The 17,386-nt window shown below is 42.4% G+C and overlaps 2 protein-coding genes across 4 annotated transcripts in view; one reads left to right on the top strand and one right to left on the bottom strand.

Moving 5' to 3' along the window:
* Positions 1-8,863, top strand: part of spock2 (SPARC (osteonectin), cwcv and kazal like domains proteoglycan 2) — a 38,848-nt gene extending 29,985 nt beyond the window's left edge. The window contains exons 3-10 of the mRNA XM_004551653.6: positions 3,030-3,144; positions 3,518-3,623; positions 4,622-4,730; positions 4,868-5,002; positions 5,722-5,940; positions 6,386-6,448; positions 7,143-7,274; positions 7,849-8,863. Of these exons, the coding sequence (XP_004551710.1) occupies positions 3,030-3,144; positions 3,518-3,623; positions 4,622-4,730; positions 4,868-5,002; positions 5,722-5,940; positions 6,386-6,448; positions 7,143-7,274; positions 7,849-7,988 (1,019 nt within the window). The 3' untranslated portion in view covers positions 7,989-8,863. The remainder of the gene's footprint in view (positions 1-3,029; positions 3,145-3,517; positions 3,624-4,621; positions 4,731-4,867; positions 5,003-5,721; positions 5,941-6,385; positions 6,449-7,142; positions 7,275-7,848) is intronic.
* Positions 8,864-14,093: 5,230 nt separating this feature from the next.
* tysnd1 (trypsin like peroxisomal matrix peptidase 1) lies at positions 14,094-16,942 on the bottom strand. 3 transcript variants are annotated; one of them, XM_004551648.3, is made up of 5 exons: positions 16,809-16,942; positions 15,658-16,730; positions 15,006-15,136; positions 14,698-14,883; positions 14,094-14,522 (listed from the first exon to the last, which is right to left on the bottom strand). In XM_004551648.3, exons 2-5 carry the CDS (start codon positions 16,725-16,727, stop codon positions 14,320-14,322), a joined length of 1,590 nt encoding a protein of 529 aa, XP_004551705.3. In that variant the 5' UTR covers positions 16,728-16,730; positions 16,809-16,942; the 3' UTR covers positions 14,094-14,319. The 3 variants fall into 3 exon arrangements, with proteins under 3 accessions (XP_004551705.3, XP_004551706.3, XP_076747757.1); XM_004551649.3 differs by having other exon boundaries at positions 16,826-16,933; XM_076891642.1 differs by having other exon boundaries at positions 15,658-16,933.
* Between the last annotated feature and the right edge of the window lie 444 nt (positions 16,943-17,386).

Genomic DNA, 17,386 nt, shown 5'->3' with positions numbered 1-17,386 from the left:
ACATCATGTACTGTATGCACACTACTCCAACTCTAAACCTCAGAAAACAGAAAAACACCCAATTAAGTTCCCTGGGGAATTTCCCTTTGTCCTTCTCACCATCACCTCTTCCTGAGCATCCTTTTTAGGCCCGCCTGGGGTTCCTTCTATCCAGTAATTTCAAACTATATAAGGCTGCAAAGGAAACAGCCTGTTATTCCAACTCTGGAGGGGGGTCAACCTTGTCTCGTACTTGTAACAAATTATGTTTTTGCTCCTGAGTCTCTTCTGTTTAACATTTTCTAAGGACATTCAGTAAATCTCCACTGTAATCTAAATTGTAGTCCTTTCACTGCTCTTTCTTCCTTATACAGTTTGTGAGTATGTAATGGTTTTTACACATTACACCCTGGATTTGCATATCATTCCCAGGTAGACAGGACAATAAATTGTAAATGGACACTTCCTGGTGTTATGTCAAAGGCAGACCGCATGAAAATGGGTGAATGTGCTGAGTCCACTCTCTATGAGGACTATTGATAGATGTTGTGAGATCCAACCTGTTTAAAACAAGGTAGAGGCAAAAGAGAGACCCTTTTGTCCTGTTTGCCTTGCACGTGAAACAAATTATGTTTTTGCTCCCGAGGCTCTTCTATTTAACATTTTCTGAGGAAATGTAATAATTTAATTTAATAAATTGTGTTAAATCTCTGTCATTTCACTGCTACTTCTTCCATATAGGTCTGGTGAATGTGTAAAGGGTTTTAGATGGTATAAAGCTGCCACTAATCAGCATTTTTAAATGGAACAGAAATATGATCATCTATTAAATGTATAATTAAAGCCAGTAGCTTATCTTAGCACAAAAGCTGGAATTAACACAGTAGATCTTAACTGTTTATTTTATAAAAAAAATAAAAATATATGTAATGTAATGTTGCCAAGTTGCCTGCAGTTATAGCATCATATTTAGCAGCAGTAATTTACTCATCTTGATCCAGGCAGGACTATTTTTGCACAAAGTGCAGGCACACCTGAGAACACTCCTACCTAGAAAACAACATAGCACCAATGACACAAGAGACTGGGTGTGTAAATACTAGATAAAAGAGCTGATGATGAGGATGTGGCCTGAGCACTGCTTCCGTTATCCCCAATCTGCAGGGATAAACCTCATGCAAATCTCGATTGGATTAGACTGAAGCACGGGGAGCCTAATTAGGAGAGGTTTACTGCTACAGGCATTAGTTTAAAACCATAGGAGAGGCTTTTTAAAAGTAAAAAGAATTAAAGTAGGTGCACTGGGGAATAGATGGAAAAATAGTGGAATGCGAGGTGGAAAATAATAAGCAAAACAGGTAGGCCAAGAGTGAGGGCGCACAGCAAGGATGTCTGATGTGAGGAGAAGACAAAGGAATGTGAAAAGATGGAAGAAAGGTGGCTTGATAAACATGATTGCACAACAGGGGGTTTGAGACACGGAGAGGGAGAGAGTTCTTAGAAACACCAGATTGAGCTGCAAATCACAGTCAACCCAGAAATGATTCCCAGACCACGGAGAGCCTGTTGCTATGGAAACGTCATCATCGCAGGCACTGCTTTAATCCGTGGAAGCCTGTTAAGTTAACATGAGGCTCAGGCAGCCACCTTATGCTTCTGTACTCACAACACAACGCCGTGCCAGCATTGTAGCCACTCGCTACAGACGAGATTTATTTACAAATGTTTTTGCTATTAGAAAAATCAGGATCATCTTATTTGTATTTATGGTTTTCCTTCTCTCTTTCCTTTGCTTTCTTTGGTTCAATGGATTGCAAAACATATAGCCTTTTGCGTGCGTGGCCCTTTACCTACTACACTTAATCGCCTTCTCCTTCATGTCAGAGAGAGGGTCCCCAAAGGGTGGAATTGGCTGATGCACCGTGATTCTGCTGATGCGCTGGTGTGAATTGGACAGGGCGGGTGGTGAAACATCAAACCTGCGAGGAAAAGAAAGGCGGGTGGCAGCAAAAGAGGACAGAGTCGAGTAAGAAAAGCTGGGAGACGTCTGTGATATTGTGTACTGAGATAGTGTACACAATCAATGCCAACTGGGATAAGGAGCAACCAGAGAATAAAGCTGCACTGCTGACAGTTTAAATGGATGAGGAGTCTGCATCTGGGCATTAATGCCTCCAAGCCTTCTCCCCAGCAGCAGACCAGTCAGTCAATCAGTTATACAACCAGCTCAGCCGTAGCAGGATTGGGGGGGGGGGGTTGTATTGTTTTGGATTTGCTACTCAAATCAGATCTCTGTCAGTTCGCTTCAATAATCCTGTGATGTAGGCAGAATTAATGTATTCTGCAACCAGAAAGGACAAGAGAGGAGATCCTAAGCCTGCCTGCTAACTGCCATAAAACAGGATACAGTAAGGATTCAAGGCGAACCTCAGTCCTACATATGAAGTCTGTGATAGCAGTGTGAAAATAAACTCTATTCCTGTGTAGCTGTGCTCATGGATAGTGCAGGTGAATATAGGCTGAAGTAGTTAAAGAGAATAGAGGGTGACATCCAGGTCAGGCTCCAGGAGGCCTGCTAGGAAGAGACAGATATGACATATGAGCATGTGTGAGGTGCTGCTAGCAGAGAGTTTGATGGATGTGGCAACCTGAGTTAGACATCCTGGCTTTAGCCCAGATTGCAGGAATTATTTAAGTGTAGTAGAGAATGTAAATATGTAAGTAGATGAAGTCTGCAAGTTATTCAACGCTTTTTAAAAAAATATATATATATATCAGCTGAGGAGCTAAATTGGATCAAAAGCCAACTAAAGAAGCTCTTGTAATTTTATGTTCAAGAATAAGATTTTTCCTCCCAATAAATAAAAGTGCCTCAGAGTCCATATTTAAAATAGTGCAACACCAGCACAGCTCGAGTCATTTAGACTGACTCTTGGGTTATGCTGAGCAAGTAGGGAGCAGAAAAAAGACAGAAAAGGGGGAACGGAGGGAGGAAAAGTGAAGCAGTGTGAAAGCTAAAGTACATGTCTCATTTTCTTTTTTCTCCCCAGATGTAGACACCACCAAGGACCCTTGTCAAAAGGTTAAGTGCAGCCGACACAAGGTGTGTATCGCCCAGGGCTACCAGAGAGCTGTGTGCGTCAACCGCAAGAAACTTGAACACAGGTGAGTGTGTGTAGCCCATGGGCAAGAATTGACTAATTCCCAAAACAGAAAAATAGTCAAAAAAAAATCTTCTTTACGCACACTAACATGAGTTCAACTCAACCAAGCACGCACTCCATAGTCTGCTGCAAACTGGAGTGTTTATCCCTGTCGGCCACACTCGTAGTATTAAAGCTTGTTTGTGCACCAGTGTAAGTACGACTGCCTGCTGTTTAATGATAAGCTAATGCATTTGGACAACACAGAGGAGGCCTGTTAGCTTCGCGCTTGTGTTTTGGTGCTGCTGTGTGTGTACTCTGAATTAACGCAGCAGTTGCTGTCTAAGCTGGACTTATCCAGGCTGACATGGTTGTGTTGTCCCCTTGTCCTGCAGGCTGAAGCAGCCCGCTCTCAGGTCTCCTGATGGAAACTGTCACCCCTGTCCCATCTCCTCCACTGGGCCTGTGTGTGGATCTGATGGACACAACTATGCCTCAAAGGTACACCTCCACCCCCCACTTTAATTAACCTGTTAATGTCTAAACAATTAAATAATTGCCAGAAATTTAACATTTTTTGAAAATGGACTGTTTACTAAATTGCCTGACAAATTAAAAACATTAAATAATAATTAAAAATAGTTTTCATTTGCATCATATTTGCTGTGTCTGGCTTTTATTCGGTTTTTTTGGGAGGGGAAAAATCACACCGATGATGTGGAATACTCCAAAACTGACAAAACCTAACCATATTGTACATATCGAATATGATTAATGAGTGGTTAAATGGTTACAAAGTGAGATTTATGGTTGAATTTTATACATATAGCAAAGCAACAGTACAAAGTTGACTGCACTGAGCACCACTTTAATTTTTCCATGTGGTTTTACGTATATTAGTAGTGCTGTGACTGTGATGTGCACTTGAGCTCCCCTAATGTGGCTCGTTCCCCTCGGTGAACATTATTACATGCTGATTCAACACATAAATTCTGCTACTATATGCTACGTTGCTAAATAGCCTTGACAACTCTTGCAAATTTAGGTCATACGGATGTACACATACTTTTACACACATCTTGAAATCCGTGGTACATGCTGTACGTGCTCTGCGTCGTTTGGTAAGAACCGACACACACCTTTGCACATTCAGAGCTAAGCAGTGTGAGGAGAATCTCAAGGGACACAAAGCTGAGACAAAGAGCCGTGATGTATGGCCTCAGAGGAACCAATTGGTGGCTTGCGGTGACAGAATCCCATGTGTTTATTGATTAATGCTTTGTCTTTTGAATCACTATTTCTGACCTTGTGTGCAAGTAAAGGTTGGGAAGCGCATTCAAGAGCAGGACTCTGATTTTGAATTAAGGCTTACAGTCGGTCACCTCATGAATATTTGATCTGCGTTGCGGCAATAACTCATTTCACTTCACCTTTGTGTCCCCTTGTCGATGTCATCGGTGTGTGTGCGTGTGTGTTTAATGACTGTATGTGTGTTGCAGTGCAAGCTGGAGCAGCAGGCGTGTCTTACGGGGAAGGATCTTACCCTGAAGTGTTCTGGTCTGTGTCCTTGTCCAACTACTGCTCCTACAACCAAGGAGAGTAAACATGGTGAGAGCAACATACATGACATACAACTCGTGTTTTGTTTTGTTTTGTTTTATTCTCACACATCTACTCAAGCATAACAGCCATCATAACTGCATAAATAGGTGCAACAAATATTTTTCTCTCCTGTACTTACACAGAGGGCTGCACCGGGCAGGATCTGGCTGATCTCGGGGAGCGTCTGAGGGACTGGTTCCAGCTACTGCAGAGTAATGCCAACCAGAACAACAACAGCAAGCCCGGGGCCAAAGCCACTGCAGTCAGCACCACATCAGGTTAGCGCTACTACTTAATAAACTCATTGCATGAAGAGGGCATTTCAATGCTTTAGATGCAGGGTAGCGTACTATAAAATATCTAAGAAAGCCATTAAATCTATTTTTCATGTCTCATTTAAGACAAAGTTTGTTTCTGCTGCTGACAGTCGACACTGTAGCTCTTGGCTGTTTAACACTGTACATCTCTGGATCTCTAGATTCACAAAAAATAATAGATGCCTCATAAAGAAATAAACTGGATGCCTTCCACGAGCTATTTTCTGGTTCAAGGATTTGTAATCAGTAATCGTATCAGCCAATCACTATAATTAAAATAGTAAAAAGAAGTACAGCAGGAAAATCAAATTGTCCTGTTGGTGCCACTTGCAACCATTTGCCTGAAACTATCTTGGATGGATAGTGTAACATAACGCTGCATCACATACAGGAGGATGTTTATGCCTCAGGGTACAGTCAGGAAGTTCCAAGCATCAACCGGCGTTGTAAAGCCGGGAGAACAATACGTTATAATGCCATTTTCATATGCAAAACTTTTTCTTTTTTTTTAACGTTGAAACTGGCAGCACTGGAAGGCATTAGGAGGATGATAAATGCAGTTTTTTTTTTCATTGGAAACAGGAGATGTTTCTGAGCATGCTGGCGTGATTTTTTCCATTTGTGCAGCTGTCCCCCTGAAAAAAGTCTATGTTTGTTTGTCTGCCTCTGTGTGTTGGCAGTGCTGGACAGGAGCCTGGTGGCCAGCTGTAAGGACTCCATAGGCTGGATGTTCTCCAAGCTGGACACCAATAGCGACCTGTACCTGGATCAGGCCGAGCTGGCTGCCATCAACCTAGACAAGTATGAGGTCTGCATTCGGCCCTTCTTCAACTCCTGCGATTCCTACAGGGACGGCAAGGTCTCCACTGCTGAATGGTGCCTCTGCTTCTGGAGAGAGAGTGAGTGTTTGGGGGATTATGTGAGGTTTGCAGGCTTGTGGGTTCGCACTCACTTGTCTGTATGCTGACATTTTCCCTTCTGGCACATGCAATCAAACTTCAAGGCGCTCGGCTGCCCTCGAGGTGTGGCTGCGTCTGTGTTGTGCGCTGGCCCATCAGTGTTTGTCTTCCTCCTCATCCTTCAGTCCCCCTATGGGCCGAAACGGTCACCGCAAGGCACTAAAAACATTTCTGCTGCTTGTTGACAGCCTGATTCTCCCACCGCTCTCGGAGATTGAGCGTGTCAGCCAAGCAGCTGAGCAGAAACTAGGTCCCAGGATTGTGCAGTTATTTATTTGGGAAGAAAGGGTCCTAAAATACATGGATTATAGTTGCAGCTCTCTAAGATTTTTGTTATTTTCTCTCTTCTGTGACTAATTGTGCCTTTATTTCCACTTCTTTTAAGAACCCCCCTGCCTTGCTGAACTCGAGAGGATCCAAGTATTAGACGGCGGGAAGAGGAAGTTTGGTAGGTGCAGGGGGTTAGTCCCTGATCCCTTCTGTGGATTATAACATGATACGGGCATCTTTGTGTTTGTCTTACGCGTGCATGTTAAGAAGTAAAGAGGAGCAGTGTGGGATTATGTGTGAGTGTGCATGTGTGCACTGCAGATTTTGATTTTGTCTTGCTGACTGGGCTCTGAGTCAAGACTCTCCAAGGACACAGAGCGGTGAGCAGGGGGCAGTCTGCCAGCCTGACGCGCTGACGTTCCCCCGAAAAACTGGATAGACAGTTCAGCCGTCCCTAATTATTATTTTTCATTACATTTACAAATGTATCAAAAAACAATTAAGCAACACAACAGATCCGCCCATCTCTGAAGTTTACAACCAGGCTAATTTTTGCCTCACTGACAAACACAGCTATACTTAGGTGTGATCACAGGCTGCTTTTTATACGTCCTCCCTTATAACATCATGATAGCCAGCCACCCCCACATCACCTCAGTAGGCTGCAGCATGCTGACTTCCTCTGGGTATTCCTCCATGAACATATTGTTTTCATGGAATATAGAATTAGCCTCCACATATGCTGCATGCATTATATTGTCACTTGGGCTCATGTGTGATGAGCCACACTGAGAAACTGTGCGAGATTGAAGGCGAGGCCTCTTTACCTTACTCTGCTCTTATTTATTTATGTGTGTGCGTGTAAATGGCAGGTCGATTCATTCCTAGCTGTGACGAAGACGGCTTCTACAGGAAGCAGCAGTGTGACAGGGGGGAGTGTTGGTGTGTCAACCAAAACGGAGGAGAAGTGGCCGGATCGAGGATTCGTGGCAAGCCAGATTGCGGTGAGTGTCGAAAGGTTTCGCATACCGATAAAAAACAGATTTTTTGAACTTGAAAGCTGAATGCAGTGAGAGTTCAGTGCAGATCGGCGCAATTCTGCACGTGTCCCCGCTGCATGCATTCTGCACAAGGCTTTCTTTATGTTAAAGGGCCGAGGCCCACTGCAGCATAACTCACAGTAGGGACCAAGTGCCACATTCATGTGTCCGGAGTCATTTGCATTCTAAAGCGCCGCTTGTCGCTGTGAGAAAAGTCTTTCAAGATAAATGAGGACTGGTTGGACTGAACCTGTGCCTGATAAGAATAGGTCCCTTGGCAAGGTTTAGAAATAGCTATTAAAATCCAGACAAAGTCAAACACCCCCCCCCCCCCCAATTTTTTTTTTGCCATTGCAGTCAGTGTTTTTAAATTGATTTTAGCATTTCTCACTGGCACAGAAAGGACTCCATCAAAACTGAGAGGAAGGCATGCTGAACAGAATATATTGCAATGTGCAAGATGGCCACAGCGGATAATTCGATTTCTCTGCATCCCCCCCCTCCCATGCCCGTGTGATTTCTCTCCGTCTTCCCGCAGATTACGAAATGGCATATTCAGGTGATTTTGGAAGTGGGGTTGGATGGGAAGACGAGGAGGAGAAAGAAGCCGAGGAGACTGCAGAGGAGGCTGAAGAAGAGGAGGTGGGAGAGGTGGATGACGGGGGATATATCTGGTAAACGGGCCAACCAATCTCTAAAGGAGCATCTCTGTGGTCCCAAACTTACACACACACACACTTATACACACAAATCCTGCAAAGAGATGGACGGGATCAAGCGCTCACACTCAGAACAACACTGGATTATAAAAAAAGCAAAGGGGGGGAAAGTGGCACAGGTTGGGAGGGTGAAGATACAGATGCTATGGAAGTAATTCTTGTTACAGGGTGATAAAGAGCAAGGGAGGGGTGGGGGGATCACAGTTAAGAAATTATGGGTCTGGTGTCATGAATTTTGTCCTTCATACTTGTGAATCTTTGTTCTCTTCTGTTGTCTGTCCTTTAAACTATCTTTGAGCAGTTTTTAGCTGATGCATAATGGAGACTTTAAGAAGCTGCAGGTGCTTTACATTAAAAAGAATAAAATAAACAAAGCGAGATCGGGTGCACTTCAGTCGTCCAAATTGGCATCTTTCATCGATTATGTTTGCTGATTAACAACATTTAGATAATCAGATTTGCTTTAAGGCAGAAATCTGGCAAAAAGAAAAAGAAAAGAAAAGAGAGAAAGCCACATTAGAATATTGAAAAGCACCTTTTGACTTTGCCATTTTCATCTCTTATGCTTCAGCTCTTATGTGACAGTAGTGCTCTGTCTCATTCATGACTTAAGAAAAGGTTTCTCATGCGTCACTCTTTAGCTTGTATATATTGTGTGTATCAGAAGGCAGAATGTCACCTATTAGTCCCGTAATCAATGCCTTGAAAGACTAGCAGAACATGCTGCTTAGTTGACAAGTGTACATCGTATCATAGTGTGGATTGGTTATTGTGTTTAATAAAAAAATGGAATAAAATAAACGTATCTATGTGGCTCCAGTGGCCACCGTACAACTGAGTGTGTTCTCTTTTCTTTTCATGTCTAAACTGGAGCCAAAGCATCTTGTTCCCCGGCTGCACAAGGGGAGCCTAGCTCTCTATTTGTTGAAAATAGAATAGAATAGAATACAATTCAACTTTATTGTCATTGCACATGCACAGGTACAGGGCAACGAAATGCAGTTTGCATCCATCCAGAAGTGCAAAATGACATAACATGCATTAGGATTGACCTGAACTCAATAGGAGTGTTAATGTGGGTTACCAGGAGATTGAACTTTGGAGCTTAGCACCACTGGAACCCTTGAAACCAGCCGCATAGCTTGTTTTATTTAGCGTTTTAATATCAACTCATTAACAGAGAATGGAGGGACTTTAAATTCACCGGTAAGAAAATATTGGGCTATCCTATAGACATACATATACAAAATATCTATAGCACTGTGCAAAAGTCTTGAACCGCTCTTCATTACTTTAATTTCCAAGGAAGCTGGGAACAGGGAAATAGAGTGTATAAGGCATAAGAGGAGTTTGTACAATTTTAATGAGCTTGAAAGTGAATAATTACTATGACCACCTTTATTCTTCAACACAGCCTAAACTCTCTTGGGCAAACTTTTGTCTTGTCATTTCTTTTAAGTAGTCTTCAGGAATAGTTCACCAGGCTTCTTGAAGGATATTCAAAGCTCTTCTTTGGTTGTTGGCTGCTGTCAAGAAATGTGTGATTGAAAGAGAGGACAAGGTCTTAAGATCCAGCATTTTATGTTTACAGAGATACAAAATGCTATGACAGAGTTTATCTGTATTTGCTTTGGCTAATAGTAAATCATCTTTATTCTTAATGATATAATCAAAATATACATCTAATTAAGATGATGAATGTTTGTTCTAATGTCTGGATTTTGTGTGTGTAGACAGCTGTAACCTTGATAGATTAGTGTCTGTGTGTGTCTACAGGAATGTGAAAAGAAATGTCTCCAGCCCATCATTATACATGATTCTGAATAAGAGAAATGGTATGATAGTACAATTTTATGTATGTTTGTCACACTTAAATGTTTCAGATCAAATCAATTTAAATATTAGACAAAGACGAGGCAAGTAAATGCAGTTTCTAAATGGAAAATCGAACCTACAGGTTTAAAGTTTATATTTAAAAAGTGACAAATAATATAAAGAAGAGGAAATCGGGACAGGGAATCATATTTCATATGCGAGTTTGCTGATAGTTAATCGGGTATAAGTTTAATTGATGTAACAAGTGAGAAAATATAGTAATGATTCTAGTGGCAGGCTGCTCACTGAGAGCTTGTATGGAGATGCCCTTGGAGGCTCTGTGTGTGTGTGTGTGTGTGTGTGTGTGTGTGTGTGTGTGTGTGTGTGTGTGTGTGTGTGTGTGTGTGTGTGTGTGTGAGAGTGAGTGAGTGAGTGAGTGAGTGAGTGAGTGAGTGAGTGAGAGGAGGAGGGGAGGTGGGGAGTGAGTGCAACACTGAGGAGCCACTCATCTAAAAGAATGTCTGACTTTAACACGTCTGATTCAATAAAAGACATTATACTGAGTGTGTTAACAAGGTACCAGTCTTTGCTTATGCTTAAATGATTCATAGGTTAGCATTAAGTAGCTTGACAAAAAGCATTCTTCTGAAAATATTCAGGTACAAGGACTGGATTGAGGATTGACAATGATGGGGGCGGGAAACAAAAACAGCCAGTGTCCAGAGAAAGAACTTCAGAAAGCCTGGAGAACTATTGACTGAGACCACTAAATACAAATAAAAAAACACTACAAATATATTTTTGAAATGACACGTCAGCTAAGAAAGCCGACTTTCTGATGCATAGCTTTGACATTTGTTCCTTTTTTCCTGGAACATTGAAAAGCAGTACTAAAGTCTGTCATTTTCTGCTGTTTGTCTCTAAATCTGCTCTTTGAACAATACAATAAAATAACAAAAATAACATGCTGGTTTAGAAAGTTGATTGTATTCCTGTGCACCTTGTTAGTGTGAAAAAAAATGGCAAATAAGCACAACATAAGTATAGCTGATGGGCATGATTAATTAGGCAAACGGTTAGTCATAAAACAGAGTTTTGGACAAAGGGAAATTTTGATTGAGACACTAAAAGAACAAGTCAAATTTGATAAATGTAAGGGATCCTTTACAAAAAAAAGTCCTACAGCACTCTTACAATAAGTGTTTGTAAAAGAACATCTCATTTTTGGCCAGGATATCAGCGAGTCAGTCTGGCAGACAGAAAGGTGCTTACGTGCATTACTGACGTCAAGAGGATGAAGCTTACTCAGCAAAGTCACCTTGCATGGGTTCATGATTTTGCCAGAATTCTCTGATAAACAAATTTACCTAAGACTGTGTTGGATGAACTGCTTTTATTTTTTGTTTTACTTTTTTTGTTGTTGTTGTTTCATAATACTGACCTACATGTGTGCACCAACACCCATATAACATCGAGTTGAAACTGTTAGATACTACATTACTCAAACAAAATTGCTGGAACACATTGAAAACACATCAGATTTTATCAACTTTTCTTCTAAAGATGCTGTCTGCTAGCCGAAATTGAACCTCCCCCACCCTCATTCAAATCTGGCGTTTGGAACTATTTTGGTTTTCATGTGAAGTATGACCCTGAAGGTAAGCCTGTCATGGACAAAAGTAAAACAGTATGTCGGATGTACCACGCAGTGCTCAATTACATGGGTGGGAACTAGTGCGTTAGCGCAGTTTGCTCGTTAATGTGTTGACGCTGTCCAGCCCCACGCAAGGGGCAATCCGCGGTAGCTCGTTAACGGAGATTTGCCGCGTTGTGGCGTTAATGTCATTTTAACGAGATTAACGCTGACAGCACTAGTGGGAACACAACGAACATGACTGCACATTTACACCGACATCATCCTAGTGCAAAGACAAGTGGAAGCAGACAAAAACAACACGCACGCATGCTACAAACTTTACCCGAGTCATTTAGACAGCCGTTAGCACAGGATTCTCCTTATGGGGACCTGATATGTTTAATATGCTGCTGAGAATATAGCCCAGAAGAAGCGTATAGTATAGCTTTTATTTTGGAAAGAGCCATTTCTCTGTAATAAACTCGATTTTCCAAAGATGAGTGATTCCTCGAGCAGATAGATTTTTTTTTTATTATTATTTTGTTGTTTCAGCAACATTACATTTAAAAACTGTACTTTTGAGTTAAAATATATATTTATAATTTTAATAAATGACAAATTAAAAAGGCATGAACATTTTTTTGTATCAAAAAAATATCAAACCGGACTGTGAATTTTGTGCAGCGTTGCACCCCTACTATACAGGGCTGAAATCAAAGAAATCCTTAAAATCAAATGGAAAAAATGATTAAAATTGATTGGAGCAACTCAAAATGGTAATCAGTAGTTTCTATGGCCCCCACGTGCTTGTATGAATACCTGACATTGTTGGGGCATGCTCCTAATGAGAAGACCGTGTCCTGGGGAATCTCTTCCCAGATGTGGGCCAGGCCATCACTGAGGTCCTGGACAGTCTTGAGTCTCCACAACTTCTCCAGATCCTTTCACATAGTCGCATGTGCTCAGGGTGAACCTGCTTTTAACTAAGAAAAGCACAGGGTGCCAGTGGTGGACCTGCCAATTTTGGTATTCTATGTCAAATGTCAATCGGGCTTAATGGTGCTGGGAAGTGAGCACAGGGATCCGCTAAATGATGTCAGGCCCTCAGGCCACCCTCAGTCTGTTTCTGATTGTTTGGTCAGAGACATTCACACCAGTGACCTGCTGGAACTCATTTTGTAGCTCTGGTAGTGTTCATCCTTCTTCTACAAAGAAGCAAACACCAGTCCTGCTAATGGGTTCAGGCCCTTCAACAGGGCCTTGACAGGCTCTCTGCCCGTCTCCTGGAATCTCCTCCATGCTCGAGAGACTGTGCTGGGAGACGCAGCAAACCTGGTATCCTGGAAGACTTGAACTACCTGTGTAATGTCTGTAGAATCCAGGTATCACCTCATGCTATTAGAGGCTCTGACCCTGGCTAAATGCAAAACTAGTGAGAAAGATTGTCTCAACGTTGCTTCTCTTCTGCACCTGTTGTTAATTTCATTACCACCCAAGCAGCTGAAACTGATTAACAACCCTCTGCTACTTAACTGACCAGATCAAGATCCCAGAAGTTTAACTGACTTGATGCTATACTCTTAATTAAAAGTGCTCCTTTGAGTTTTTCCACTAGTGTGTAAACTGCTCAGAATATTACTACATCTTCTAAAATAAAAATTCCTCTAGCAAAGTTGGTTACTGGTGCACAGACAGGCTAGCCATATTTGTGATTACAGATAGCAAATTAAAATCTATATATTTGCCTTATTTTAATGAGCAGTGCAGCATGGACGAACACTGCACCTATAATTAGATGCTATTTAAAAAAAAAACAGCATATGCGTCTCTGTGCGAAATGCTCCTTAAGGATTCAGTGTCCTTCTCAGCTCATTTCTACCCCTACTGCACCTCATTCTGCAGTGAAGTGTGGCTTGTAGCTATGAGAAACCAGCAGAAATGAGATACAGACACAAGTCTGCATATCAGCACTTCGAACAGCACAATGCCTTTAGAAAACTCTCTCCTCAGCCTCCTTGGGACACTGCTGAAAACTCCACTATGAACTATTCAGCCTGGGAACAGTGAAATAGAAACCTTTCAGCATGTTAGAGCGTATGCACATCCTCAGGAGTTCAGGCCCAGAAAGCTCGTCTTAGCATTGTAAAAACTGACAGCAACCAATTCTCTGAAATGTCATTTCTCAGTTTCACGTTTCTGTGATAATGGAAATAAGAACCAGTAGCTTCCCAGTGGGTGAACCCTCAAATGTGTTCACTGTGAGTGGGTACGTCTGCCAACAGATGTCTGAATACCTGAAACCGACAGCAGTCCTCTGGCTACCCAAAGGGACCAATCATTTTCAGCAGCCTGTCAGCCTATTATGCTGAATATTCCTCCCCGCCTGGTAAAAAAAACAAACTGTATGCACCAGACGCAGGTGTAAATCCTAACACATGCTCTGAGAAATGTGTCTTTGATGCTGTAACTGTAACATAAATAAGGATCAAAAGTTGGATGATTCACTTTTTTTATCCCAGCAGATTACGTAATCTTTTTTATTTTATTTTATAAATGGATAAATGTATTTTATAACCTTGGGAATCCAGCAGCACACCAAGAAAACACTAATCATTAGCTGAAAAAAAAATTATTTAATGTAATTATTGTGCAATTAAACAGGTATAAATGTACTTAAAGTACCTGTAAACATTAGTACCCTTATAAAGATTTTCTGGTTAACCACATGACTCTGAGATGACAATTAAGCAGTAATTATTCCTTCAGTTGCAAATGTCTCATCTAATTAATTCTGATTTGTCATCTGTACCACGTGTCAGTGTAGTGCAGGGGTCCTCGGTTACAGTTTGCTCTGAGCACCTTGTAGTCTCCACACCCTCCTGATTTCTTTTTCTGTACTGTCCAGCTCCCTGAATACATTAACATCCTTTGTCTGCTCAAAGTGCTGCAACAATCTCTGGAAAACAGTCACTGGGACGCTGAAGTTCAGATGTGGGTAAGTCACTTTAGTGGCCATGTCTCGCGTGTTGCTGGAAACGATCCCTGCAACACAACAAAGAAACATTTTTTTGTGAATTCAAAGCCACAGCAGTGCTGACTGAACCACTGATATAAGCACAGCTGACTTTTCCCTGCACAGAGACGTTTTCTGTGGTTATCATGTGCCCCCCTCTGTTCAAAAGGTGCACATGGCTTTCTTCCTGCAGGACCTCCTTACCCAGCAGCTCTCCTGAGCATCTCTGCACCACAGCACCCCCGCTGGTTCCCGCTTGTACTGCACATGTGGTCTGGAGCATGACAGGCTGGCAATTCCAGCTAATGGCTTTGGATAGGACGCCGCAGGTCAGGGACGGACCGCAGCTCCGACCCAGCCCACCGTATCCGACGACAACTACAGATTCACCTGAAGTTAGAAAAGGCCATAACGGTTTTTAAGCGTAAAGAAGCAGAAACTCTCTTCTGGAACTGCTTATAAGAAAATAACAATAATTCTACTGTTTCTGCTGCACAAGACTGAAATCAAACCTGGAATGAAACTCTGACACATCCGTGAGACCACAGCTTCTGGGACAGCATCTCTGAGCTGCACCAAAGCGAGGTCATAGGGTGAAGATGCTTTAGTGGAAAAAAGGACATCACCCACTGAATCATGGACTCTGAGAAAAGAAAATCGCCAAAAAAGTGAGGATTATTAGTCTTACACATTCTGTGATCACAAAACATACTTCCAAAATGTGGTGAAGTTGCTAAATAAACAGGAAAAGACCATAATCCCATATGGTGTAGATCCATACAGAAAGCTTTGTCTTTGATGCAGCAAGTCCATGTCAGCTTATAGGACTGTCCATACATTCAGAAGTTTATTACTGCCTATAAATTGCACTCATTTTTTTCCAGGCTGGAATAATAGTACCGAATACATCTTTAATGGTGTTAAAAATCAAGAATTTGATGCACAAGTTTGAATATATTTTTGATTTTCTCTCATCCAAACCAGGTCAATCTGCAGGCAAGTTCCTAGTACTTGTTTATGCTTGTTTTTTTTTCTACCCAAAACTGTGTTAGGTTTGAAAAGAAGACTAAGATTAGCGGATTAACACATTTTAGTGTTTAATAAGGTTTGAATTAATTTCTGCTTCAATTAGGAGGGGGTTTAAGATAGTAAATGTGCCATCACCTGTCCCTATGGTGGAACTTCAAGCGGACTTTAGACTTCCTGTTGACAACATGCCTGCACGACACAACCAGTCGAGAGCCGACAACAACCCCTGAACCCCAGAACTGCCCGCTGTCCACAAAGCAAACAGTGGGGTATTTAACAGCTTTTGACTCGTGAGCAGCGGTGGACATCTGGATGTCCAACTCTCCTGGATGAAGCCAAACATTTCTGAGGGGATCCTGGACACTCAGGCAGCTGATGAGATTCCTGAAGACCAACTGGGCAGAGCAGACCAGAGTGAGGCCAATCCACTCATTGGCCTTCCAGCCAAATGGAGACACAATCAGCCCGATGAGATGCACGCTGCCTGCACCTTTCACCACAAACAACCCTCCACCTTCTGTGCCTGGCAGGCAGCGGGCGTCTGTGAGGATGACAGCGTTATCTTCTCCAGCAAGGTTACTGATGATGCCTCTGCTGAGGGTGCTGATGAAGAGATCCAAGCAGAGGGAGCCAAAAGGTGAGCCGCAGGCAACAACAGGGCAGCCCTTCTGGAGAGGCGCACTGCTCTGCCAGGGGATGGTGCCTGAATCCTGGCTGCTGTCTAGCACCACACCTACCCTGAGTACAGCAAACCAGCTGAGGAAGTGAAAATCTCTGAGCAGCTCCTCATCCTCATCACAATGGAAACGCCACTGGTCGGCCTCCTGGAAAACTGCCTGGAAAGCGTGTTTAAACTCCACGCAGTTCACCAGCATCAGCAGCTCGGCTGCAGCCTCCCTCTGCCCTGCTGCTGTTTTGCTTCTAGTGGGTGTGATTGTTGCTCTCCGTGCGCTCTGCTTGGTGTCAGTTGGAAAGGTGACGCAGATTTGAAGTTTGGCACTGAAGCTGTGAGGTGGCAAGAAGTCGTGGTCCCAGTAGAGGGGGTCTCCGTCGATGATAAAACGTGAAAACGGGAGTCCGGTGCATATGATGATTCCTGTGCGAGGGTGGACAACAACTCCGCTGCAGCTCACCGGTTTCTTTGCCGAAGACGCCTCTGACACCTTGACAACACAGCAGCGCCTCTCCACGTCCTTTAACTCCATGCTCTAGCAAAGCAAATCAACAAATGTTTTAACGGCGTTTAAAACACTCGAAAAAGCAGCTCATTTAAAATGTGTACATGCCAGGAGTGAGAAGGAACCTTCAGATAAGTCACTGTGACCTTAAGTTTAAACTATTTATGGAAAATATTTCCCACAGTGTCTTCTAACTTCTTCGCCCTGTTCGTAACTTCCTGGTTCTGCTTCGTTCCTGCACCTGATTGGTCTGAAAGCAAACACCTTCTAGCCAATGGTAAACAAGGAAACTAGAGGGCGTTCCTATATCCCGATTAGAAGTTTATTTACGTTTTACGATGTTTTATGTGTGGTTTTTATGTATAATATCTTTGCTGTTATCAGCATATAGGCTGAAGTCAACTGCATTTGATATGGAGTTTTATATAAAATAAATAAAAAACTTTTTTGCCCGTTTATGACTCTGTGTTCTACTGTGTAATCAATACAGTCCTTTTTGGGTCACTTAAAATATCCTTTCTATTCTATCACACTTGGAAAAGACATAAAGACATTTTTAATCGGACTGACCTGATTTGTTTTGTTTTTGTTTGTTTTGTGTGTGTGTGTGTGTGTGGGGGGGGGGGGGGGGGGGGGGGGGGTCTTTACCTGGAAATCAAAGGTGAAAGGTGAGGCATTTTTCTCCT

The sequence above is a fragment of the Maylandia zebra genome, linkage group LG13, assembly GCF_041146795.1.
Source record: "Maylandia zebra isolate NMK-2024a linkage group LG13, Mzebra_GT3a, whole genome shotgun sequence".
NCBI lineage: Eukaryota > Metazoa > Chordata > Actinopteri > Cichliformes > Cichlidae > Maylandia > Maylandia zebra.
The sequence above is the reverse complement of the archived record's forward strand: the minus strand, read 5'-3'. Positions and strand labels throughout refer to the sequence as shown.